Below are 20273 nucleotides of genomic sequence, written 5' to 3'. Positions count from 1 at the left end.
GTTGATGGAACAGGTCCTTCATCCCCAAAACAGTAAGAACAAAGATATGGGAATTCATGTTACTGGGAATTCATGGTTTGGGGGCTAGGATACCCACCAGAACTGGGGGGAGGGGTAGTGTCTGGGTGGCTGCCTCAGTTAAGCTTTGCCTTTGGCTCAGGTCATGATCCCAAGGTTCTGGAATTGAGCCCCACCACAGGCTATCTGCTCTGCGGGGAGCCTGCTTCTCCCTCTCCCTCTGCCACTCCTCTTGCCTGTGCCTCTTTCTCAAGTAAATAAATAAAATCTTAAAAAAATTTTTTTTAGAATGGGGGGCACACTCAGAGGATGAAGTCCAAAATTAGAGCCTAGATTCTGGGGAGGAGCTGAGATAGATGGGGGGCTGAGAAGAGGGACTTAGGGCTTGGGATTCCCATAGGAAATGGAGGATCCAGGGAGATGGGCTGCTTAGAGGATTGGGAGCTCTGGTTATAGTCGCCTAGGCTTTGAGTGTTGAGGTTGGTTGCTGGCCTAGATGAAAATTAAAGACAGACTGGAGGCTGAGAGTACTTGATCAGAGGCCACTGGATTTGTGGTGGGGTCTCACAGACCACCAGAGTGAGGCGGCTCTGGATGGAGAATGGGAACCCAGGGGGCGCTTGGCTGGCTTAGTCGGGAGGGCATGCGGCTCTCCATTTCAGGGTCGTGAGTTCAAGCCCCACCGTGGCTGTGGAGCCTACTTAAAAAGAGAGAGAGGGAGGACAGGGAGAGAGAGAATGGCAGCCCAGAAAGGACTCAAGCAGAGCAGCGCGGCGCTCTTATTGGCTAAGGGCTGCACTAGTGTCTCTGGCCTCCGCCCCCTCTCGGCGCTGTCCCCAACTGTCGCCCCCTCCTGCGCTTGTCTCCGGTTGTCACCGATATCCCTGAGCTGGCACCGCCTGCTGGCAGCGCCCCTACCCTTTTGGATGCTGCCACTGGCCGAGACATCCGTCTATCTTACTTTCCTGTTGCCAAAGTGAGGGAATACTCTCATTGGCTGACGATGCAAATTAATTGCAAATTTGGCCCCCCCCCCGCACCCCCCTCCCCCAGCTGTCATTCCTTCTTGACTTTCTTGGGAGACCTCAAGAATTCCTCAGCTCTTCCTATTGACTGCGGATGCTGTCTGTCACCGTCCTAAGAGACACCCCTGTCTGTCAACTTGACCTCCGCCCACTCCCCCTGTTCATTGGTTCCCTTTTTACTGTTCCCTTTGGCCAGGCTCGCCTCTTCTTGCGCAGCACCCTCCTCCTTCCGTGGTCATTCACTCTCCAGCCATTTTTAGTGGCTGGGAGGTTCAGCTTCCCGCTTTTCTATTAGTTCTCTCCTTCGTCCCACCTCCGCCTGCCTTCGCTCACCCTCTCATTGGTCTTAGAGCCCTCCGCCTTTTCCATTTCCTCTTTCCAAATTACCCAGCCCCTTCCCACCCCCAACCCCACCCACCCTTCCAACGATTGGCAGAGACCCAGTTCCCTCTGTCCTATTATTCGTCCAAACACTCTGACGAGGCGGGAGGAAAAAAAAGGAGCGCGATGGGACTGCCCGCGCGCAGGCGTGAAACGCTGAAACGCTGGCCGCTTAGCCGGCACTGGGCATGTGCGCAGGCGCGAGGTCGGCCGCTAGCCTGAAGCAGGAGGGAGGGGGCGGCGGCGAGAGCGCTAGGGGTAAGAGGGCGCGAGCGGGACCCCCGCGCCTGGCGCCCCGGGACCCCTGCCACGCCTCCGCGCGCCCGGCGGCGGCGGCCCGCGCGCCGCCCCCGTCCCGGACGTGCGCCGGGCCGCGCCCTTAGCCTGCTCCCCTTCCTTGGCGGGCGGCGCGGAGCGGCCTGAGGGGCGGCGCCTTCTGCGGCCGCCCCGGCGGGGGGATGTGAGGGGAGGCCCGCGGCCATGGAGACCGGCCCGGCGCCCCTGGTGGCCCCGCCGCGCCGTCATGGCGCCCCCGCGGCCCCCTCGCCGCCACCCCGCGGCTCCCGGGCCGGACCCGTCGTGGTGGTGGCTCCGGGCCCGCCAGTGACCACGGCCACTTCGGCCCCAGTCGCCCTGGTGGCCCCCGGGGAGGCGCGGCCCGCCTGGGTACCGGGGCCCACCCAGACCTCGGCCCCGGCCCCGGCCCCGGCCCCGGCCCCGACCGTCACGAGCAGCACAGTGGTGGTGCTGACTCTGGAGGCCTCACCCGAAGCCGCGAGGACGCAGGTCTCCGCTGGCTCAGAACCCCTGGTGTCCGCGGCAGTGGCAGGAGCCGAGATGTCCGTGGCTTCGGGCCCGGGGGCAGATTCTCCGAAGACAGAGGAGGCTAGAACCTCACCCGCCCATGGGCCAGGTACTCCCACCGCGACCCCCACCAGGACCCCTTCCAGAACGGCTCCTGGGGCTCTGACTGCCAAACCCCCGCTTGCCCCCAAGCCGGGAACCACAGTTGCCTCAGGAGTGACTGCGCGGGTTGCAGCAGTGACCGCGGGACAGGTGACAAGTGGACATGGAGCTGCCCCAGCAACATCAGCATCAACTACACAGGCTCCAGAGGACCCTTCAGGGCCTGCTCCAGGCCCTTCAGGGACATGTGAGGCTATGGTAGCTGTTGTGACAGTCACCCCAGCTCCGGAGCCCGCTGAAAACTCTCAGGACCTAGGCTCCACGTCCAGCCTGGGACCTGGCATCTCTGGGCCTCGAGGGCAGGCCCCGGACACTCTGAGCTACTTGGACTCCGTAAGCCTCATGTCTGGGACCTTGGAGTCCTTGGCAGATGATGTGAGCTCCATGGGCTCAGACTCGGAGATAAATGGGCTGGCCCTGCGCAAGACGGACAAGTATGGCTTCCTTGGGGGCAGCCAGTATTCGGGCAGTCTGTGAGTACCCAGTGGGCACCCAGTGGGGACTGCTTCAGGGAAGCAGAGGTTGGGGAGGAGGAAATGATACACCTTGCCCAGACTCTGGCAGCCCAGACTGCTCTGAGGCTCCAGGAGAGTGTCTCCAGCAGGAGTGAGGTACTTGGTGATCCCTTTCATGCCTAGAGCATCGTGAGGTTTTGGTGGCACTTGGATGTTAGAGTTTCAGGCCAGGTGTCAGGAGTTCTGAGTTTGAGCTTTGCTTTTAGTGTGTTGTGTGCCTTTGACCTAGTGTCTTCCCTATTTCCGTGCCTCAGTTTCCTTCTCTATAAAGTGAAAGGTTGAATGACGTGATACCTAAGATTGTCCCAGGTCCTTGATGTGAAACTCCAGCTATGGGCCAGATATTCTGGAGGGTTGGTTGGGCAGGGGTTCTGGTAGTCCCTGAGGGAGGAGTCTGGGAGGGATGCAGGCATCTCCCCTCCCCCATAGTCCTAGCTCTGATGGGTTGGTGAGATGGGGAAGTCTGGTTGATGGAGGGGAGACCCTGAAGGCAAGACTCCTCTGCAAAACAGAGAAGGGCAGTCTTGTATTTTTACTAAAGGAAAAGGGTTAGGGGAGGCCTCTTCCCCATTTCCTCATCTCCCTAGCCTGGCTTACTCTTTCCTAGTTCCCTCCAGGGGCCTGAGTCACTCCTGATGTGGGAGTGTGATTGCCTCTGACTTGTTCCTTCCCTCTCTCCAGATCCTGTCCATTGTTTCTGTACTCTATTTAACCTGCTGGTCAGTTCAACCTACAGCATCACCTGAGCACCCAGGTGCCAGACCCGTGCTGGGTACTAGGGATAAAATAGTTGTTTCAAGGTGCTTAACATCTAGAGGAGAAACAGATACTTAAACAGTTGGCTTCAATATATGTTAGGTTTAGCCTAGAGATCATCACAGGATTTTGTGAGCACCTAGGAAAGGGATCTTTTGCCCACTCAGGAGTCTGCTGAAGGTCCAAATGCTGAAGAATGAATAGGATTTAGTTGTGTATGTGCGCATTGGGGTGGGGGGTACCTGTCTGGGGTTGGAGGAAAACAATTGGGAGGATATTCAAAGCATTTTTTTATAATCCAAAAAACAGAAAACCTTTGATTGAACACCAAAATTCATGGTCCTAGGAAGGCAACTGAAGTTTTTTTTTTTTTTTTTTTTTTTAAGATTTTATTTATTTATTCATGATAGTCACAGAGAGAGAGAGAGAGGGGCAGAGACACAGACAGAGAGAGAAGCAGGCTCCATGCATCGGAAGCCCGATGTGGGATTCGATCCCGGGTCTCCAGGATCGCGCCCTGGGCCAAAGGCAGGCGCCAAACCGCTGCGCCACCCAGGGATCCTGGCAACTGAAGTTTGACCGTGGTGTTTTCCCATGCACAGGGGATGCACTGTTGTACACAATTTATAGGTGAAGAAACAGGATTAAAGCAGTTGAGTGAATTGCCCCACTCACATCTGGATCTGTGTGACTGACTGACTTTATCCTCAAAACCATGCTGCCCTAAGGAACTTGGATTGAATTGGATCTTAGTGTGCCCCTCGTGTGTGCCAGGCACTGTGCTGGTTGCTATTTTTGTGCTTTGTAATTTTGTCCCTCTAAAATCTATCTTCTGTGCTGGAGGAATATACTTCTGAGGCAAGGCTGAGTGGGGCACATGTTACCTTAAAAGCTTGTAATGGCTCCCCACTGGTCACAGGATAAAATCCCAAGAACTTTTTTTTTTTTTTTTTAAGATTTTATTTATTTGCTCATGAGAGACAAACAGAGAGGCAGAGACATAGGCAGAGGGAGAAGCAAGTTCCCCAAGGGGAGGGAGCCTGTTGCGGAACTCGATCCCAGGACCCCTGGATACGACCTGAGCCAAAGGCAGACGCTCAACCACTGAACCACCCAGGAGCCCTTCAAGTGCTTTATTCTGCAGACAGGTTCCTTATTATCTGGCTTTGTCAGGCTTTCTGGTCTTCTCTCTTGCCAGTCCTTGCCATGCACTTAGTACTGTGGTCCTTTTTTTTTTTTTTTTTTTTTTTTTTTTTTTTAGATTTTATTTATTTATTCATGAGAGACACAGAGAGAAGCAGACCCCATGTAGGGAGCCCAATGTGGGACTCGATCCCAGGGCTCCAGGATCATGTCCTGGGCCAAAGGCAGGTGCTCAACCGCTGAGCCACCCAGGCGTCCCCTGTGGTCCTGTTGAACTGGTTGTAGTCTTTCTCCCTTCATACTCAGGCTTTCCCACCTGCCAGGAATGCCTTTCTCCTCCTCCTTGTCTTGGTATGTTCTACTCAGTCCTTCATGGTTTATGAAGATGTCTCCTCTGGGAAGCCTTTCCCGATGTATCCACTGCCCCTACTCCCGTCAGTGCCTCTTCTGTACATTTTTGTCATTGCATTTCCCACACCACATTGCAGTTATCTCCCCTGCAAGCTTGTGACCTTCTTGAGGGCAGGAAAGATACTATCTTACTCTTCCTGATCCTTAGAGTTTAGAAGTTATGATAGAAATTGAGAGATGTTTAAGGGGCTTCTGAGACGAAACTAAAATTTAATGAGCCCTTCCATTTACCAGTCCTTTATATACAGTTTCTCAGTAGTCCTCTCATAACATTGTGATGTAGGTGGTGACATCCCTTTTTTATAGAAGAGGAAGAGACTCAGGTTATCACTTTCCAAGATTCCCCAACTTTTTTTTTTTTTAATTTTATTTATTTATTGAAAGACACACAGAGAGAGGCAGAGACACAGGCAGAGGGAGAAGCAGGCTCCATGCAGGGAGCCCGATGTGGGACTTGATCCCGAGATCCAGGATCACGCCCTCGGCGGAAGGCAGGCGCTAAACCGCTGAGCCACCCAGGGATTCCCAGATTCCCCAACTTTTAAGATTTTATTTATTTGCTCATGAGAGACAGAGAGTGGCAGAGGCAGAGGGAGAAGCAGGCTCCCTGCTTTGCGGGGAGCCTATTGTGGGACCTGATTCTGGGACCCCGGGATCACGACCTGAGCCAAAGGCAGATAGATGCTCAACCACTGAGCCACCCAGGTGTTCCAATTCCCCAACTTCTAATGGATGGAACTGGGTTTTGAACTCAGGTCTGTCTGGAAACTCAAGTTCTTTCTTCCGTTCACTCACCTCCTCTTACTGGCTCCTGCAGATAACTATTTCAAGCCTTATGGGCATCTTGAATGTGAAGCTGTGACAGAACAATGGGCAGACAATGCAAGGAAAACTTCATTTGCTTGGGAATCTAGGATGATTTCAGGGAGGAGGAGGTAGAGGGAATTGCAGATGGCCCAGGAAATCTCAAGAGTCTGATAGGTGGAAACTCAGTTGCTTCTAAGGAGGCGAGAAATATTTTGGTTCTGTATTTTATTTTATGGATAATAATTGCTGTTACTTACTGAGCACTTGCTATTTGTTACCTCATATAACTTCTCCATCTTACAAATGAGGAAATTGAGGCCCAGAGGAATTCAGTGACTTGCCCAAGGTCACACAATGAATAAGTGGTGAAGCTAGAATTGGGCCCCAGTCTAATGCAAAGTGTGGCTTTTTTTTTTTTAATTTTTACTTATTTATGATAGTCACACAGAGAGAGAGAGAAACAGAGACATAGGCAGAGGGAGAAGCAGGCTCCATGCACCAGGAGCCCGACGTGGGATTCGATCCCGGGTCTCTAGGATCATGCCCCGGGCCAAAGGCAGGTGCTAAACCGCTGCGCCACCCAGGGATCCCACAAAGTGTGGCTTTTATGTATTTTGTACCCTCTCCCCAAACTTGTATGTGCAGGATTTGAACATACCCAACACATATAGAGATCCAATATGAGAACATGATCTCTATACAGAGATTCCTTCCAAAGAGAAGTCCTTTTGGGACGCCTGGGTGGCTCAGCAGTTGAGTGTCTGCCTTTGGCTCGGGGTGTGATCCCAGGGTCCTGGGATCGAGTCCCACATTGGGCTCCCTGCATGGGGCCTGCTTCTCCCTCTGCCTATGTTTCTGCGCCGCCCCCCCCCCCGCCCCCTGTGTCTCTAATGAATAAATAAATAAAATCTTAAAAAAAAAAAAAAAAAAGAAGTGCTTTCAGTATGGTAAGCTAGACCCTTGGGCAGCTGAGCAGCCAAATGTTCTGATATTTGGGAGCTCACAAAATGCTTTTCTATCTAGTATCTCATTTGAAACTGGGGAGGTAAAAAACAACAACAACAACAAGAAACTGGGGAGGTGACTTCAGTTCCACTGGCAATCCATGTTTTACACTACTGCTACTGACCCCTTCCATGCTCCCTTCATCCTGCAGAGAAAGCTCCATTCCTGTGGATGTGGCTCGGCAGCGGGAGCTCAAATGGCTGGAGATGTTCAGTAACTGGGATAAGTGGCTGTCACGGCGTTTCCAGAAGGTTTGGAAGGCTTGAGTGGTGGGCAGGGCAATGGACAGATTGGGAGGGGGCCAGAGAGGGCTCATGTGCTCCAGGGAAGGCATGTTAGTATTTGCTCTTTAGACAGACATTGGGGCAGGTGGTACTTGGGCCTGGGAGGAGGACTAGCTTTAAAGATAGAATGCCAAGCCAGGTCCAGTGGAGTCAAGCCAATGGGATGTGGAAGAGGTGTGCCAGAAGCCTGAGGACTGCTGGGGAAAGCCTGGAGGCTATGCCAGCCCCTGAAGCTGTTGCCCTGCCTGCCACTCTCTCTTAGGTGAAGCTGCGCTGCCGGAAGGGGATCCCCTCCTCCCTCAGAGCCAAGGCCTGGCAGTACCTGTCCAATAGCAAGGAACTCCTGGAGCAGAACCCTGGCAAGTTTGAGGTGTGTCCAGGGTATGGGGATGTGACATGGTGTGAAGGGTATCATCAGTCCCCCCAGATCCTGAGATAGTCCCTGCTGTTCCACTGCAGGAGCTGGAACGGGCTCCTGGGGACCCTAAGTGGCTGGATGTGATTGAGAAGGACCTGCACCGCCAGTTCCCTTTCCATGAGATGTTTGCTGCTCGAGGGGGGCATGGGTAAGATGGCCTGACCACGTGGGTCAGTCAGCAAACATTTGTAGAAGGCTTCAGGTGGATACAGTTCTTGCTTTCCAGGGCTTCTAGGAGAGTGGTCCTTAATGGATTGAGTATCAAGCCATATTGAAGGAAGCATCTTGGGAGGGAGACTCTGACTTGGGGTTGGGCTGCACAGTGACTTGTTGGGGGGGTGGGCACAGTGACTTGTTGAGGTTACATTTGAACTGGGTTTTGAAAAATAGATGGGAGCAAAGCAAGGGACAGGTTTTTCCTGGCTAGGGGTTAAGCTGTGTCTGGGATGTGTGGTTGGGTAGAGCTGCGGCTGGAAAAGCAGTTTAGGACCAGATCACCAAAGGCCCTTAAAACCTGTTCCAAGGCACTTTATACTTTTGTTCTATATGCTGGGCTTACCCAAGATAGACAGACAGATAGATAAGTCCTTAGTAATATGCAAGATAGTATTAGGTAGCTCTTAGGTGGACTTTTTTCATCAGTTGGTTCATCTTTTCAGCAAGTACTTTTCAACACCTGCTATCTGCCAGGCACTACTCAAGCCACAGATGACAGCAGTTAACAAGAGACAAAACTCCTGCCCTTATGGGGCTTATTACATTTTAGTGGGGATAGAGGATGAATAAATAAGGCAAAGTATGTTGTATGTGAAATGGTGGTAAGTATGAAACGGGTTTTAAAGCAAGAAAGGGGAATAGGGAATGTGAATGGAGTTTGGGTTACAAGTGATCATCTGACTTGTGTTTTAAAAGGATCATTCTGGCTGCTGTGCTGGGAATAGACTCTAAGGAGACAAGGACAGAAGCAGAAAGACCTATTAGGAGACCATTTCCATAATCTAGAAGAGAGACAATGATAGATAGACCAGAATGGTAGCTGTGGAACCATAGGGAGAGGTGGTTGGGTTCTGGATCTATTTTGAAGGTAGACACAAAACGATTTGTCCACAAATTTGATGTGGAGTATGTGTGTGAGAGAGGAAGAGTGAGTGAACATGCAATTAAGGCTGACCCTGAAGATTTTAGGCCTGAGAAACGAAGAATAGAATTGTTATATACTGATGCAGATGGGGAAAATGAGGTTAGACGGGTACATCAGGAGCTCAGTTTGGAATGTGAGGTTTGAAATGCTAATTGGACATCCAGATGGAGATGTCTGGTAAGTTGGATGTACTATATGTACAAGTCTGGAATTTGGGGAGAAATTTAAAGTGGATGTAAGCTGGAAATTTAGAGTTGTCAGTCTCTAGATGGGATTAAATACACCCATGAGACTGGATGAGATCATCAAGGTGGCAAATGTAGATACAAAAGGAAGCTCAAAGATTGAGCCCTGCAGCTCCAACATTTCAAGCATGGGAAGATGAGAACAAGCCATCAAGAGAGACTAGCAGCAGAGAGGTAGAAGGAAAACCAGGTTTCTGGAAGCAAACGAGGGGTTTCAGGATCAGCTGTATGAAATACTGCTGATTGGTCAAGTAGAGTCAAGTCTCCAGGCTGACCTTGGGACTCAGCTTAGTGGAGGCCATTGGTGACCTTGATAAGAGCAGTTTTGCATGGGGCAGTAGGTTAAAGCCTCATTGGAGGATGGGAAGAAAGAGATTGACGGCGAGTCTGTACTCTGATGTTTCGCTGAGTAGGTAAGGAGAGAAGTGGTATGGGGTTTGGAGGCGAAATGGGGGGTGGCCAAGAGACATTTTTTTTAAAGCAAGAAGAAAGAACAGATGTTGGTATGCCAATGAGAATGATCTAGTAGGAAGAGAAAAACTGATGATGTAGGAGAGATGGGAGGTGTGCTGGAGGGATGGTCTGTTTAGTGAGAGTGGATGGGGTGCAGTGCAGCCTTTCCACAATGGAAAGGCTGTGTTTGGCCAAGACCACAAATAGTTTACCCACAGCAACAGGGGAGAAAGCAGGGACACATGCAAGTAGGTGGGTGAAGGTAGCATGGAAGCTTGTGGGAGTTACGTGTTTATTTTAATAGGTATTAGGTAAAATAACTAGTGCATCAAACCTGTCATTTCATGGATGGAGAAAAAAATATTGAGGGAAAATAGGTGAGAGGTATGCAAATAAAGCACAAATAAAGATCATACTTCAGTGACTGAATTTTGGAATAGAGGTCATTTTTAAATTTTTTCTGGGGAAGAAATGAAGGTCTGAGCTATGGAATGGCTGTGGAGACAGAAGGAACAGGCATGAATGAAATTCAAGAGGTAGTGTTGAGAAGACTTGGTAAATAGCCATGGGGAGTGACGAGGGGCCCTCTTTTCCAATGTGTAGCTGAGTGAATGCAATTCCCAAAAACAGTGATGGGGCATTCTCAAGAAACAGGAGCAGGTCTAGGGCAGAGATTTTCTTCTTTTGCATGCAGAGACAAGAGAAAGGTCTGAGGCACAGCAGGCTTCCCAAGCCTTCACCAAGAACCAGGGCCCACTGGACATGGTGGCAGGAACCTGATGCCGTCCAGTGAGGCAGATGAGGTGGGCCCTGCCCTGGGAGAGCCCCTGCTCTGGGGTGATAAAAGCATTCAGACAGTGCTCTAGGAGGGCTGATGCTGTGGGTGGTGAAAGCTTCCTGAAGAAGGTGACCTTGAAGGTCTATGGGATATTAGCAGATGGAGAGAGCACAGCCTCTGTGGGAGAATGAGTAGGGAGCACGTGGGGTGTGCAGGCAAGGGTGGAAGGCTGGAGCCTGGAATGCTTTCATTATGGTCTGAATCTTTGGCTTCACCTTGATGGATAGCGCCAGGAAGGTCAATGGAGGTATGTGGTGGTGAAGCTCTGGGGTTAATCTGGAACTGGATCTAGGAGGGGTCTGGAATGGGGCTGGTTGGGGGGAGTAGGCCTAGTTTGGGGCAGAGAGGCTCCAGCTCCTGTGACTGCCCTCATGGTCTTCCCCCAACCCACAGGCAACAGGACCTGTATCGGATCCTAAAGGCCTATACCATCTACCGGCCTGATGAGGGCTATTGCCAGGCCCAGGCCCCAGTGGCTGCAGTGCTGCTCATGCACATGCCTGCTGAGGTCAGTACACCCTGGGCCTTGTTGGGGAGGGCCTGGGAGGACCTTGGTGTACAGCAGTGATGGGGGGCTCTCTACTCCCTGTTTCTCAGGTCCCATCCTTCCCTCCTTGTTTTTGCCCTTCCCAGCAAGCTTTTTGGTGCCTGGTGCAGATCTGTGACAAGTACCTCCCTGGTTACTACAGTGCAGGGCTGGTGAGTGTCTGAAGGCCGGGTGTGCCCAAGGCTGCAGGGAGGTCCCTGTCCTGCCCCACCTGCTGCCCTTTTGTCCCTCTGCTCTGGGCCTCTCCCACTGAGGTGAGGATCCCCTACTTGGGACAGTTCTACCCCAAGGGGGCTCCAGTAGGCCTCTTCTCAAGGCTTATCCCACTTCCAGGAGGCCATTCAGCTGGATGGAGAAATCTTTTTTGCTCTGTTGCGCCGGGCCTCCCCGCTGGCACATCGGCACCTGCGGCGACAGCGCATTGACCCCGTGCTCTACATGACAGAATGGTTCATGTGCATCTTCGCCCGCACCCTGCCCTGGGCATCAGTACTGCGTGTCTGGGATATGTTCTTCTGTGAAGGTACTTCTGTAGCCATTCAGGCCATGAGGGGCCTGGGGTTTCAGTGGCTGCCAAAAGGTATCTCTGGAGCCTAGGCTTTCCTGTAAGCAGTCTGGGGGCTGGAGAGATTGGGGCCTAGCCTTGGCTCTGCCATCAGCCTGGAGCCTACTCTCCCTCCCAGGAACTTGAAACCCATGTCAGCTCATTTTCCTTCATGGGGCCTCAGTTTCCTCATCTATGAGGATGGCAGTAGGACAGGGATAGAGCCTATGAGTCCCTTTGAATTGGGGCAAGTTGAAGTCCCATCCCTGGTCACCCACGCTGTCTTTTCTGTGCCCTTGCAGGCGTCAAGATCATCTTCCGGGTGGCCCTGGTGCTGCTGCGGCACACGCTGGGCTCGGTGGAGAAGCTCCGCTCCTGCCAGGGCATGTATGAGACCATGGAGCAGCTGCGCAACCTGCCCCAGCAGTGCATGCAGGAGGACTTCCTGGTGCATGAGGTAGGCTGTGGCCTGAGCACATCCACACCTGCTTCATCCCATCCCCTTCGTCCTGCTACCCATTTCTTCTCTGTCTAGGTCACCAACCTCCCAGTGACAGAAGCCCTGATTGAGCGAGAGAACACAACCCAGCTTAAGAAGTGGCGGGAAACCCGGGGGGAGCTGCAGTATCGGCCCTCTCGGCGACTACATGGCTCCCGGGCCATCCATGAGGAGCGTCGGCGGCAGCAGCCACCTCTGGGCCCCTCGTCCAGCCTTCTTAGCCTCCCTGGCCTCAAGAGCCGAGGTTCCCGGGCTACGGGGGGGGTCCCCTCTCCACCTCCTCCTGCCCGCAGGGCTAGTGCTGGGCCCACCCCAGGGCCCGTGGTCACTGCTGAGGGACTACATCCATCCCTTCCTTCGCCTACTGGCAATAGCACCCCACTGGCTCCCAGCAAGGAGACTCGAAGGCAAGAGAAAGAGCGGCAGAAACAGGAAAAGGAACGTGAGAAGGAGCGGCAGAAACAGGAGAAAGAACGGGAAAAGCAAGAGAAGGAGCGGCAGAAGTGGGAAAAAGAGCAGGAGAAGGAGCAACAGAAGCAGGAGAAGGAGCGGCAGAAGCAGGAAAAGAAGGCCCAGGGCAGGAAGCTCTCACTGCGTCGAAAGGCAGATGGGCCCCCCACCCCCCAGGATGGTGGGGACAGGTCCTCGGCATCTGAGGCCCGGCAGGATGCTTACTTCTGACCTCTGTTTTGGGGCTGGACTGCATGACCTCCCTCTTTTTTCCTCAGTCCAGAGCAGGCCTGGCCTGGGGTGCTGCCCCAAGCCTCCTGGGCCAGTGGTCACTCTCTCTGGGGAAAGCAGTTGGCTCCCCATCTCCTTTGCCAGCCACTGGTCCCTACACAGCTGGGACAGTGGGAGCGCACTGGGCAGCCGCCTCTCCTTGGGACAGCCTCGAATAAGTCTGGAGCCCCTCACCTCCAGTTAGGTCCAGCTGGGGTCTCTGTCACTCCTGCCCCAATTCCCTCTGGGGTCCTTCCCAGGTGCAGTCCTGATTGGCCTTTAGTCACCTCAGGGGTGACTTGGCGATGGGAATCAGCAGTTTTCAGATTCTTACACTCCACTTGCTCCCCTTTATCCGTGAGTGGAGCCGGGTTCCTTTTTCCCTGCAGCCCTGCCCATCTCCCCCTCTTCCTGCCTGGGGGCCAAAGCTCTCCTCGCTCTACTTTCGGACATCTCTGCGTTGTAATTATGTACAGAGGACCTGGTGGGTCCAGGGTGGGGGTGTTCGCTCTATCTTCTGTCCTTTAGTTCTCCTTCTACAATGTTCTTGCACTCATTTATTTAAGGGGACATGCCTTGGAACAGGAAATGCCCCCCCCCCCCAACCATCCTCCTTGCTCTCTTTCTTCTTCACCACCTTCCTGTGTATTCTCAGGCCTCTCCTGCTTTGTCTCACCAGGGTCCCCACCTTTTACATTGTTTCCCTCCAGCCCCTATCTGGGGAAGGGGTCTTCCCTTGAGCTCCAGGGGGTGGAACCCAATGTTTACATTCTCTTCTATCTCTGCTCCTATCCTATGCAGCGCTTTGAGGAATCAGAAAAGAACCTGCTGTTGTACCTGGGCCCGTCTCCTGCTTTGTTATTTGATAGAGGGGGTTAGAATAAGGACTGGGCAGGGGGTGGGAAACAGTGGAGCAGGCCAGGATCCAGGCATCTACCGAAGCCGTGGGCTGGTCTTGGCACGTGGGTACCTCTTGGCCTTTGGTCCACCTTTCAGTCACTCATCAGCTGCTGAGCTCCTGTTCCTCTTTTGCCTGGGATCTGCTGCCCCCATTGTTAGCCTGGGGCCCTCTACGCATCACCTGCAGCACCCGGATCTCCTTTCCAAAGTGCTCATGCAATTCCTGGAAGCTGGAGGGGATACCGAGGGTGGCAAGAAAGCCACAGTCCTCTGGGGGTGAGCTGGGCTCTTGGCCAGCTGCCTGGCACAGCTCCTGGTACTGGGCCTCCAGGGGGGGTAGTAGTGCCACCAGCCGCCTCCAGCTCGCCCCAGCTAGTGCCCACAGCCAGGCTCCCAGCTCTTCCTGGTTTTCTGCTGCCAATTTGTAGGCACGCCCAGCTGTTCCCTCAACCCTAGGGGTCAGGATGGTAAAGGCATAGGGTTCTGTGGCCCCAAGGCGTGGCTCCACCCGACAGTTTTCCAAGAGAATGAGGCCCAGGGGTGTGTGGTCCGCCTGGTTCTCCAGGTAGAAGAGGAGGTTTCCCCGGAGGATGAACCAGCGGCGTTGATAGCTGATATTTCGGGCTCCTTTCTTCAGCAAGATGCCCTCGCGGTCTGGAGCTTTTCTGTATCCACGGAAGAAATTGAGTACGGACTTCTGGTGCAGTTTCATGGTAGTCCAATCTGGGAGTAGACCTTGGGGGCAGGAGAGAGAGCTGGTCCTAGCCTAGTGGGATTTAAGAGTGTCCTCAAGAGTACAGGTCTTGCTTTCCCCCCCCCCCCCCCAGCACTGGGGCCGACACCTCCCACCTACAGTTCTCCCCTTTGGGCTAGTTTACAGACCCTGGGCAGGGGCCGCTGGCCTGGACCCCTATTTGCTTGCGCCTGTAGTTGGAGAGACGCACTGTTGCCCTTTTCCAGGCCTACCTGAAATCAGGGCACAAGAAACTTCGGCCTGGGTACTGGACACAGGTACCACCGTCACCTTTCCGAGACGGCTCTTCCCACCTCTCAAACCAGGAACTCCCCAGGGGATAGGTGTCGGGTAAATTACTTCCCCCGGGTCCTAAAGAGACCTGTGTTCGGCAAGTGCCCCGGAACCACCCCGGGCCTCCAGGCTGGCCATCAGAACCGGGTCTTGCCTCGGGGAAAAGAGCAGGGCCGCACCTCGGGGTAGGAGTGGACTGGACTGGACGCTGAGTGGAAAGGAAGGGTTTCCAAGAAGATTCTGGTGAGGGGCGCAAAGCCCTTGGGCAACCCTGGGGAAAGTGATTCAACTATGGAAAGGGAAACGGGCCATTGTCCCACTTTGCTCCTCCATCACGGTCCTGGGCGCCCCTTTAAGTAGAGTGCGCTCTGCTTTCTCCCCAGAGCCTCTGACTGCTGTCGGAGGGAATCGAAACCGCATCCGGCCATCTCTCTCGTCTGATCGGGGCCTAGGCGTTCGTACGTCCCCTGTTCTCGCCATTGTCGCCCCACACTGATCACGTCACTCTGGGTTGGGCGGGGAGGTGTTTCCCGCTCACTGTGTACTTCCGCCCGCTTCTCCACTTAGTCTCCTACCCCGAGTGAAGCCACTTCCGGCCTTCTCCAGCGCCTTCCGCAGTTCCCTTCCGGGTGATGGCGGCCGCTGCCCCGGACGTAGCCGTGGGGAAAGCAGCTCTCTTTTTCCTTCCCCCCCGGCCTCCCGTCGATCTTTAGGTGAGCGCGCGCCGGTGGGGTCCTGGAATCCTCGCGGTTCTGCCGCCCCTCTGATTTGTACACTTAGCCCGGGACAGTTGGGGGTCACCCCTCGGAGCCGGGAGTTCGGCGCGGGGAAGAGGGGGTCGGCCAGGACGCCAGGTCCTGGGTCCGCCCGGGCCCCGCGGGCTCTGAGGGAGCTGGGGGTGTAGGAGCGGGTGTCAGCCCTCAGAGCCTCGTCGCACCCAGGACTGCGGGGGCCAGGAATGGGGGGGGCATGTGGGGGGGTCTGCCTCCTTTCGTCAAGGGTGGGGGTTGCCAGTGGGAAGCCCCTCCGCGCGTCCGCCTCTCCGGCCCCGCACCAGCAACTCTTTTGGACCAAACCAAGTCCCCGGGGCCTCCTGGCGGCCGACTTCCCTTTCGGCCCCTGACTCTGCACCCTCTCTTCCCAAGCTGGATCTAGTGCGTACCAGGTGATTATTTGTTGTGCTGGCGGCCCTTCGGCGGTGAGTAGCCTCGCCCAGTTCCCTTAATCTGCACCCTTTCCCTCGCTCAGCTTGGCGAAGGCCCCTCTGTGCAGGCATGCCAAAGAGGAAAGTGACCTTCCAAGGCGTAGGAGATGAGGATGATGAGGATGAAATCAGTGTCCCCAAGAAGAAGGTGAGGTGGCCAGACTCCTGTATTCTGGGGAGGAGTGAGGGCAGGGAGAAGGAACTGGAGGCTAGAAGAGAAAGAAAGCTGGTGGGGATAAAGTGGTGAAAAGTCTCGCTTTTTCCATGTTCTCTGGGAAATGGGTTTGGAGAATTTTCAGTCTGAGAAAGCTTTGAAGAAAAACCTTCCTAGAGTACTTTGAGGAATAGCCGCAAACCTGCATCTCTCAACTTGCTGGCTCCTCACAGCTGGTGGATCCTGTGGCTGGGGCAGGGGGTCCTGGGAGCCGCTTCAAAGGCAAACACTCTTTGGACAGCGATGAGGAGGATGATGATGATGAGGGGTCCAGCAAATACGACATCCTGGCCTCAGAGGATGTGGAAGGTGAGCTAAACCCAAGAATTGTTGCTGCTGGAGGAACAGATGGGGTTTCACGGGATATGGGGTGGAGAAGGCTCTTGTCTGTTTTTGCTTGCTCAGCCTGGGCCACCTGTGTCTTTGGTGCAGGTCAGGAAGCAGCCACACTCCCCAGTGAGGGAGGTGTGCGGATCACACCTTTCAACCTGCAGGAAGAGATGGAGGAAGGCCACTTTGATGCTGATGGCAATTACTTTCTGAACCGGGATGCTCAGATCCGAGATAGCTGGCTGGACAACATTGACTGGGTGTGGCCCAGGGGTTGACTTTGGCTGGGGACCTGGAGGCAGCAAGTGCTGGGCTTGTGCCCTGCTCAGGGTTTGTAAGAGATAACCGACCCCCCCCCCCCCCCCCCCCCCCCCCCCCCGTTTTCATATCACAGGTGAAGATCAAGGAGCGGCCACCTGATCAGCGCCCACCTTCAGACTCAGAGGAAGAAGACAGCCTGGGCCAGACACCAATGAGTGCCCAAGCCCTCCTGGAGGGCCTTCTGGAGCTGCTGTTACCCAGAGAGACAGTGGCCGGGGCACTGAGGCGTCTGGGGGCCCGAGGAGGAGGAGGTGGCAAAGGGGGCAGCAAGGGGGCTGGGCGGCCTAGTTCCCCTCAGCGCTTGGATCGGCTCTCTGGGTTGGCTGACCAGATGGTGGCCCGGGGCAACCTTGGTGTATATCAGGAGACAAGGGAACGGTTAGCCATGCGGCTGAAGGGGTTGGGGTCCCGGACTCAGGGACCCCCTGACCCCACACCCCCACCCTCTCTGGACATGTTTGCTGAGGAAGTGGCAGAGGGGGAGCTGGAGACCCCAACCCCCACACAGAGGGGAGGTAAGATCAGAAGGCAGAGGAGGGGTGTTGGGGCAGGAGGTAGGGCACTTGAGGGCCAGATGGCTTTGCCTGTTGTTTTAGAAGCAGAATTGAAAGGAGATGATGGTCTGGTGGACGTGATGTGGGAATATAAGTGGGAGAACACAGGGGATGCTGAGCTGTATGGGCCCTTCACCAGCACCCAGATGCAGGTAAGCCCCTTCCTGCTTCTACCACTACCCCCCTTCCCTTCTCCCATGAGTCTTTCCCCAGCTCTGCTTTCCTTTCCTGCAGACCTGGGTGAACGAAGGCTACTTCGCAGATGGTGTTTATTGCCGGAAGCTGGACCCTCCGGGTGGACAGTTCTACAACTCCAAACGCATTGACTTTGACCTCTACACCTGAGTCTGCTGAGGGCCCAGTTTGGTGGTCCCTTCTTTCCTTGACTCTGGAGGAGGCCCCAGCTGTCTCAGGCATTGAGGATTTTGGGGGCCACCTTTCAGTCCATTTTCCTTTCCCAATAAAAGCCTTTAGTTGTATGTTAGGGCCTTGGCTGTGCTGATGGCCAGGAGCTAAGGTGCTTCATAGCCCCTTTGGACTTGCCTCATGAAGTTCTTCTTGGGAGTGTTTGGTCACTTGAGCCACCTCACCTTTGTTTACCATTCCCAAGGTAGAGCCAGGGCTCCCAGGTGGCCTGTGGCCTTCCCACCTGGATTCTGCTCACCATCTCAAAAATCTCTTTGCTCACCTGCTGTTCTCCAGTACCCTCGGAGCAGGGTTCCTGTTTTGTTTTTCTGCAGTCCTGTTTTTAGAACTTTAGAGTCTCTAGCCAGTATAAGATGGAGCTTCAGAAGTAGAAATTTTTAGGCTTCAAAAGGGCTGAGACATATGCTGGGGGTGAGTGGGAAGCCTGGTACCCACTCCCTCCCCACCCCCTCGGGATCTCCAGCTCCTCAGGCGAAGTGTGAACTCCAGGCCACCTGGGCCAACCATTGAACAGACAAAGAGGGGCAGTGTCTCCCTGGAGCTCACACAGCAATCTGAGCATGACTTGACCCCATGGGTTTCTTGCCCAGACCTTTCTTGGCACCTTTGAGGCCCTGAAGCTTCCATTCCCTGGGCTCTCGTGGTGTGCCTGGTATGAGGCTAGTGCTTTGAAGGAACTCTCAATAACTAGGGAGCTGATCCACTTCCAGGAATTCAGATTCTGAAGAGTGGGGTCGGGAAGGAGACAGGTATCATTGAACCTGGACCTCCCACCTCTTACCAGTTTTGCCTTATGCCTCTTCTCTCATGCACCAGGTTAGGGGGAGTCCTCCACATTTCTACCTCGACTGTCCATTGGTGTCTCAGCAGGGCTGTAAAATTACTCCTCATGTTCTGAATGAATTGATCTAGGTAGTGGCTTGGTGGTTGGGACTTTGAAAAGCTTCCAGGTGATTCCAATGTGTGGATGAGTGGAAAACCATCGGGTGGGACTCCTGTGATTGGGTTCCACCTCAAGCGAGGGGCCTCTTCCCAAATCCTGCGGTGGTGGCAGAGGTGAACAGGTGTGGCCAGGGCTCCACTGGAGTCTGTTACAGGACTGTGGAGCACCAGAGCCCCAGGTGGAAGGAGCCAGACTGGGAAGTAGGAAAGACAAGGACAGGGTGGGGATACTTGGTACTCCAGCAAGGTCTCCAACTTCTGTGATAATTAGGTCTGTGCTAGTGCCAGTCCAGACTTGGGTTTCACCGACTCCAAGATCCCTTCAGTTGTAAGAACTCTTTATGTGTCATTGAGGAAGAAAACCCTGCCAATTACATTTACGAGATGTCAATGATTAAAAGGTGCATCCTGATTTCAGAAACAAGAAAGGAAAAGCAGTACAGCTGCCACCTTTATAACCCCAATGACTGGCTTGTGGGAGGGGCTTAGTGTTTGGTGAATAGGTAGCAGTTCCCTTGAGACTGCCACCAGCACCTGGGGCCTCCACCTGGCCAGAACGGACTCCCATCTTCCCCTCACAGCGTCCTCCTGGGTTCACCCTTTTTCTTTTAAAGAATTTATTTATTCATGAGAGACACACAGAAAGAGGCAGAGATAAGGCAGAGGGAGAAGCAGACTCCACACAGGGAGCCCGATGTGGGACTCGATCCCGGGACTCTGGGATCATGCCCTGGGCCGAAGGCAGGTGCTAAATCGCTGAGCCACCCAGGGATTCCCCCCCCCCCGCCTTTTTTTAACTTTTTTTTTTTTTAATTTTTATTTATTTATGATAGTCACAGAGAGAGAGAGAGAGGCAGAGACACAGGCAGAGGGAGAAGCAGGCTCCATGCACCGGGAGCCCGACGTGGGATTCGATCCCGGGTCTCCAGGATCGCGCCCTGGGCCAAAGGCAGGCGCTAAACCGCTGTGCCACCCAGGGATCCCTGCCGCCTTTTTTTATTTTGAGAGATTGAGAGGTGGGAAGGAGCAGAGGGAGGAGAGAGAATTTTTTTTTTTTTTTTTTAAGATTTTCTTTATTGGGACCCCAGGGTGGCTTGTCTGCCTTCAGCTCAAGTCATGACCCAGGAATCCTGGGATTGAATTCCACATTGGGCTCACCACAGGAAGCCTGCTTCTCCCTCTGCCTGTCTCTACCTCTCTCTGTGTCGCTCATGAATAAATAAAACCTTTAAGAAAAAATATTCATGAGAGACATAGGCAGAGGGAGAAGCAGGCTCCCTGCAGAGAGCCTGACAGGATTGGATCCCAGCACCCCAGGATCACAACCTGAGCTGAAGGCGGACTCAACCACTGAGCCAGCCAGGTGCCCAGAGGGAGAGCCTGATACAGAGCCTGATGTGGGGCTTGGTCTCGCTACCCTGAGCTCATGGCCTGAGCTGAAATGAAGAGTTGGACACGGAACTCATTGAGCCACACAGGTGTCCCAATCTCTTTGATGACACACTGTAGGCAGAATAATGACCCCCCCCCAAATATGGCATGTCCTTAACAGAATCGGTGAAGATGGGACCTTAAGAAGCAAAAGAGATTTTAAAGAAGTGATTAAATCAGTGACTGAATTGGGGGGAGGGTTGTTCTG

The 20273-nt window shown here is 54.0% G+C and overlaps 3 protein-coding genes across 8 annotated transcripts; 2 read left to right on the top strand and 1 right to left on the bottom strand.

Moving 5' to 3' along the window:
* Positions 1-1889: 1889 nt before the first annotated feature.
* On the top strand, positions 1890-13557 carry TBC1D10B (TBC1 domain family member 10B). The gene is made up of 9 exons (XM_077907297.1): positions 1890-2863; positions 7179-7278; positions 7574-7681; positions 7771-7877; positions 10800-10914; positions 11040-11105; positions 11287-11476; positions 11800-11954; positions 12033-13557. Exons 1-9 carry the CDS (start codon positions 1905-1907, stop codon positions 12675-12677), a joined length of 2445 nt encoding a protein of 814 aa, XP_077763423.1. The 5' UTR covers positions 1890-1904; the 3' UTR covers positions 12678-13557.
* Positions 12730-15513, bottom strand: LOC144319344 (sesquipedalian-1-like). Its single transcript, XM_077907313.1, has 2 exons — positions 15219-15513; positions 12730-14351 (listed from the first exon to the last, which is right to left on the bottom strand). Exon 2 carries the CDS (start codon positions 14326-14328, stop codon positions 13720-13722), a length of 609 nt encoding a protein of 202 aa, XP_077763439.1. The 5' UTR covers positions 14329-14351; positions 15219-15513; the 3' UTR covers positions 12730-13719.
* CD2BP2 (CD2 cytoplasmic tail binding protein 2) lies at positions 14763-17745 on the top strand. 6 transcript variants are annotated; one of them, XM_077907309.1, is made up of 10 exons: positions 14763-14886; positions 15027-15101; positions 15211-15356; positions 15789-15808; positions 15892-15995; positions 16303-16370; positions 16494-16651; positions 16786-17227; positions 17309-17418; positions 17501-17745. In XM_077907309.1, the coding sequence occupies exons 5-10, from the start codon at positions 15955-15957 to the stop codon at positions 17609-17611; spliced, it is 930 nt and encodes a 309-aa protein (XP_077763435.1). In that variant the 5' UTR covers positions 14763-14886; positions 15027-15101; positions 15211-15356; positions 15789-15808; positions 15892-15954; the 3' UTR covers positions 17612-17745. The 6 variants fall into 6 exon arrangements, with proteins under 6 accessions (XP_077763435.1, XP_077763433.1, XP_077763434.1 ...); XM_077907306.1 differs by having other exon boundaries at positions 14811-14886; positions 16235-16370; XM_077907307.1 differs by lacking the exon at positions 15789-15808 and having other exon boundaries at positions 16235-16370; positions 17315-17418.
* The last annotated feature ends 2528 nt before the right edge of the window (positions 17746-20273 follow it).

The sequence above is a fragment of the Canis aureus genome, chromosome 8 (assembly GCF_053574225.1).
Source record: "Canis aureus isolate CA01 chromosome 8, VMU_Caureus_v.1.0, whole genome shotgun sequence".
NCBI classification, from domain to species: domain Eukaryota; kingdom Metazoa; phylum Chordata; class Mammalia; order Carnivora; family Canidae; genus Canis; species Canis aureus.
The sequence above is the reverse complement of the archived record's forward strand: the minus strand, read 5'-3'. Positions and strand labels throughout refer to the sequence as shown.

Excerpts from the sequence above, each read along its gene's own strand:
- LOC144319344 (XM_077907313.1), bottom strand. The coding sequence starts at position 14,328 with ATGAAACTGCACCAGAAGTCCGTACTCAATTTCTTCCGTGGATACAGA.
- CD2BP2 (XM_077907306.1), top strand. The coding sequence starts at position 15,918 with ATGCCAAAGAGGAAAGTGACCTTCCAAGGCGTAGGAGATGAGGATGAT. Across the intron at positions 15,996-16,234 it reads TCAGTGTCCCCAAGAAGAAG|CTGGTGGATCCTGTGGCTGG; the intron begins GTGAGGTGGCCA and ends GGCTCCTCACAG. Across the intron at positions 16,652-16,785 it reads GGCTGGACAACATTGACTGG|GTGAAGATCAAGGAGCGGCC; the intron begins GTGTGGCCCAGG and ends TTCATATCACAG.
- TBC1D10B (XM_077907297.1), top strand. The coding sequence starts at position 1,905 with ATGGAGACCGGCCCGGCGCCCCTGGTGGCCCCGCCGCGCCGTCATGGC. Across the intron at positions 7,878-10,799 it reads GCTGCTCGAGGGGGGCATGG|GCAACAGGACCTGTATCGGA; the intron begins GTAAGATGGCCT and ends CCCAACCCACAG. Across the intron at positions 10,915-11,039 it reads TCATGCACATGCCTGCTGAG|CAAGCTTTTTGGTGCCTGGT; the intron begins GTCAGTACACCC and ends TGCCCTTCCCAG.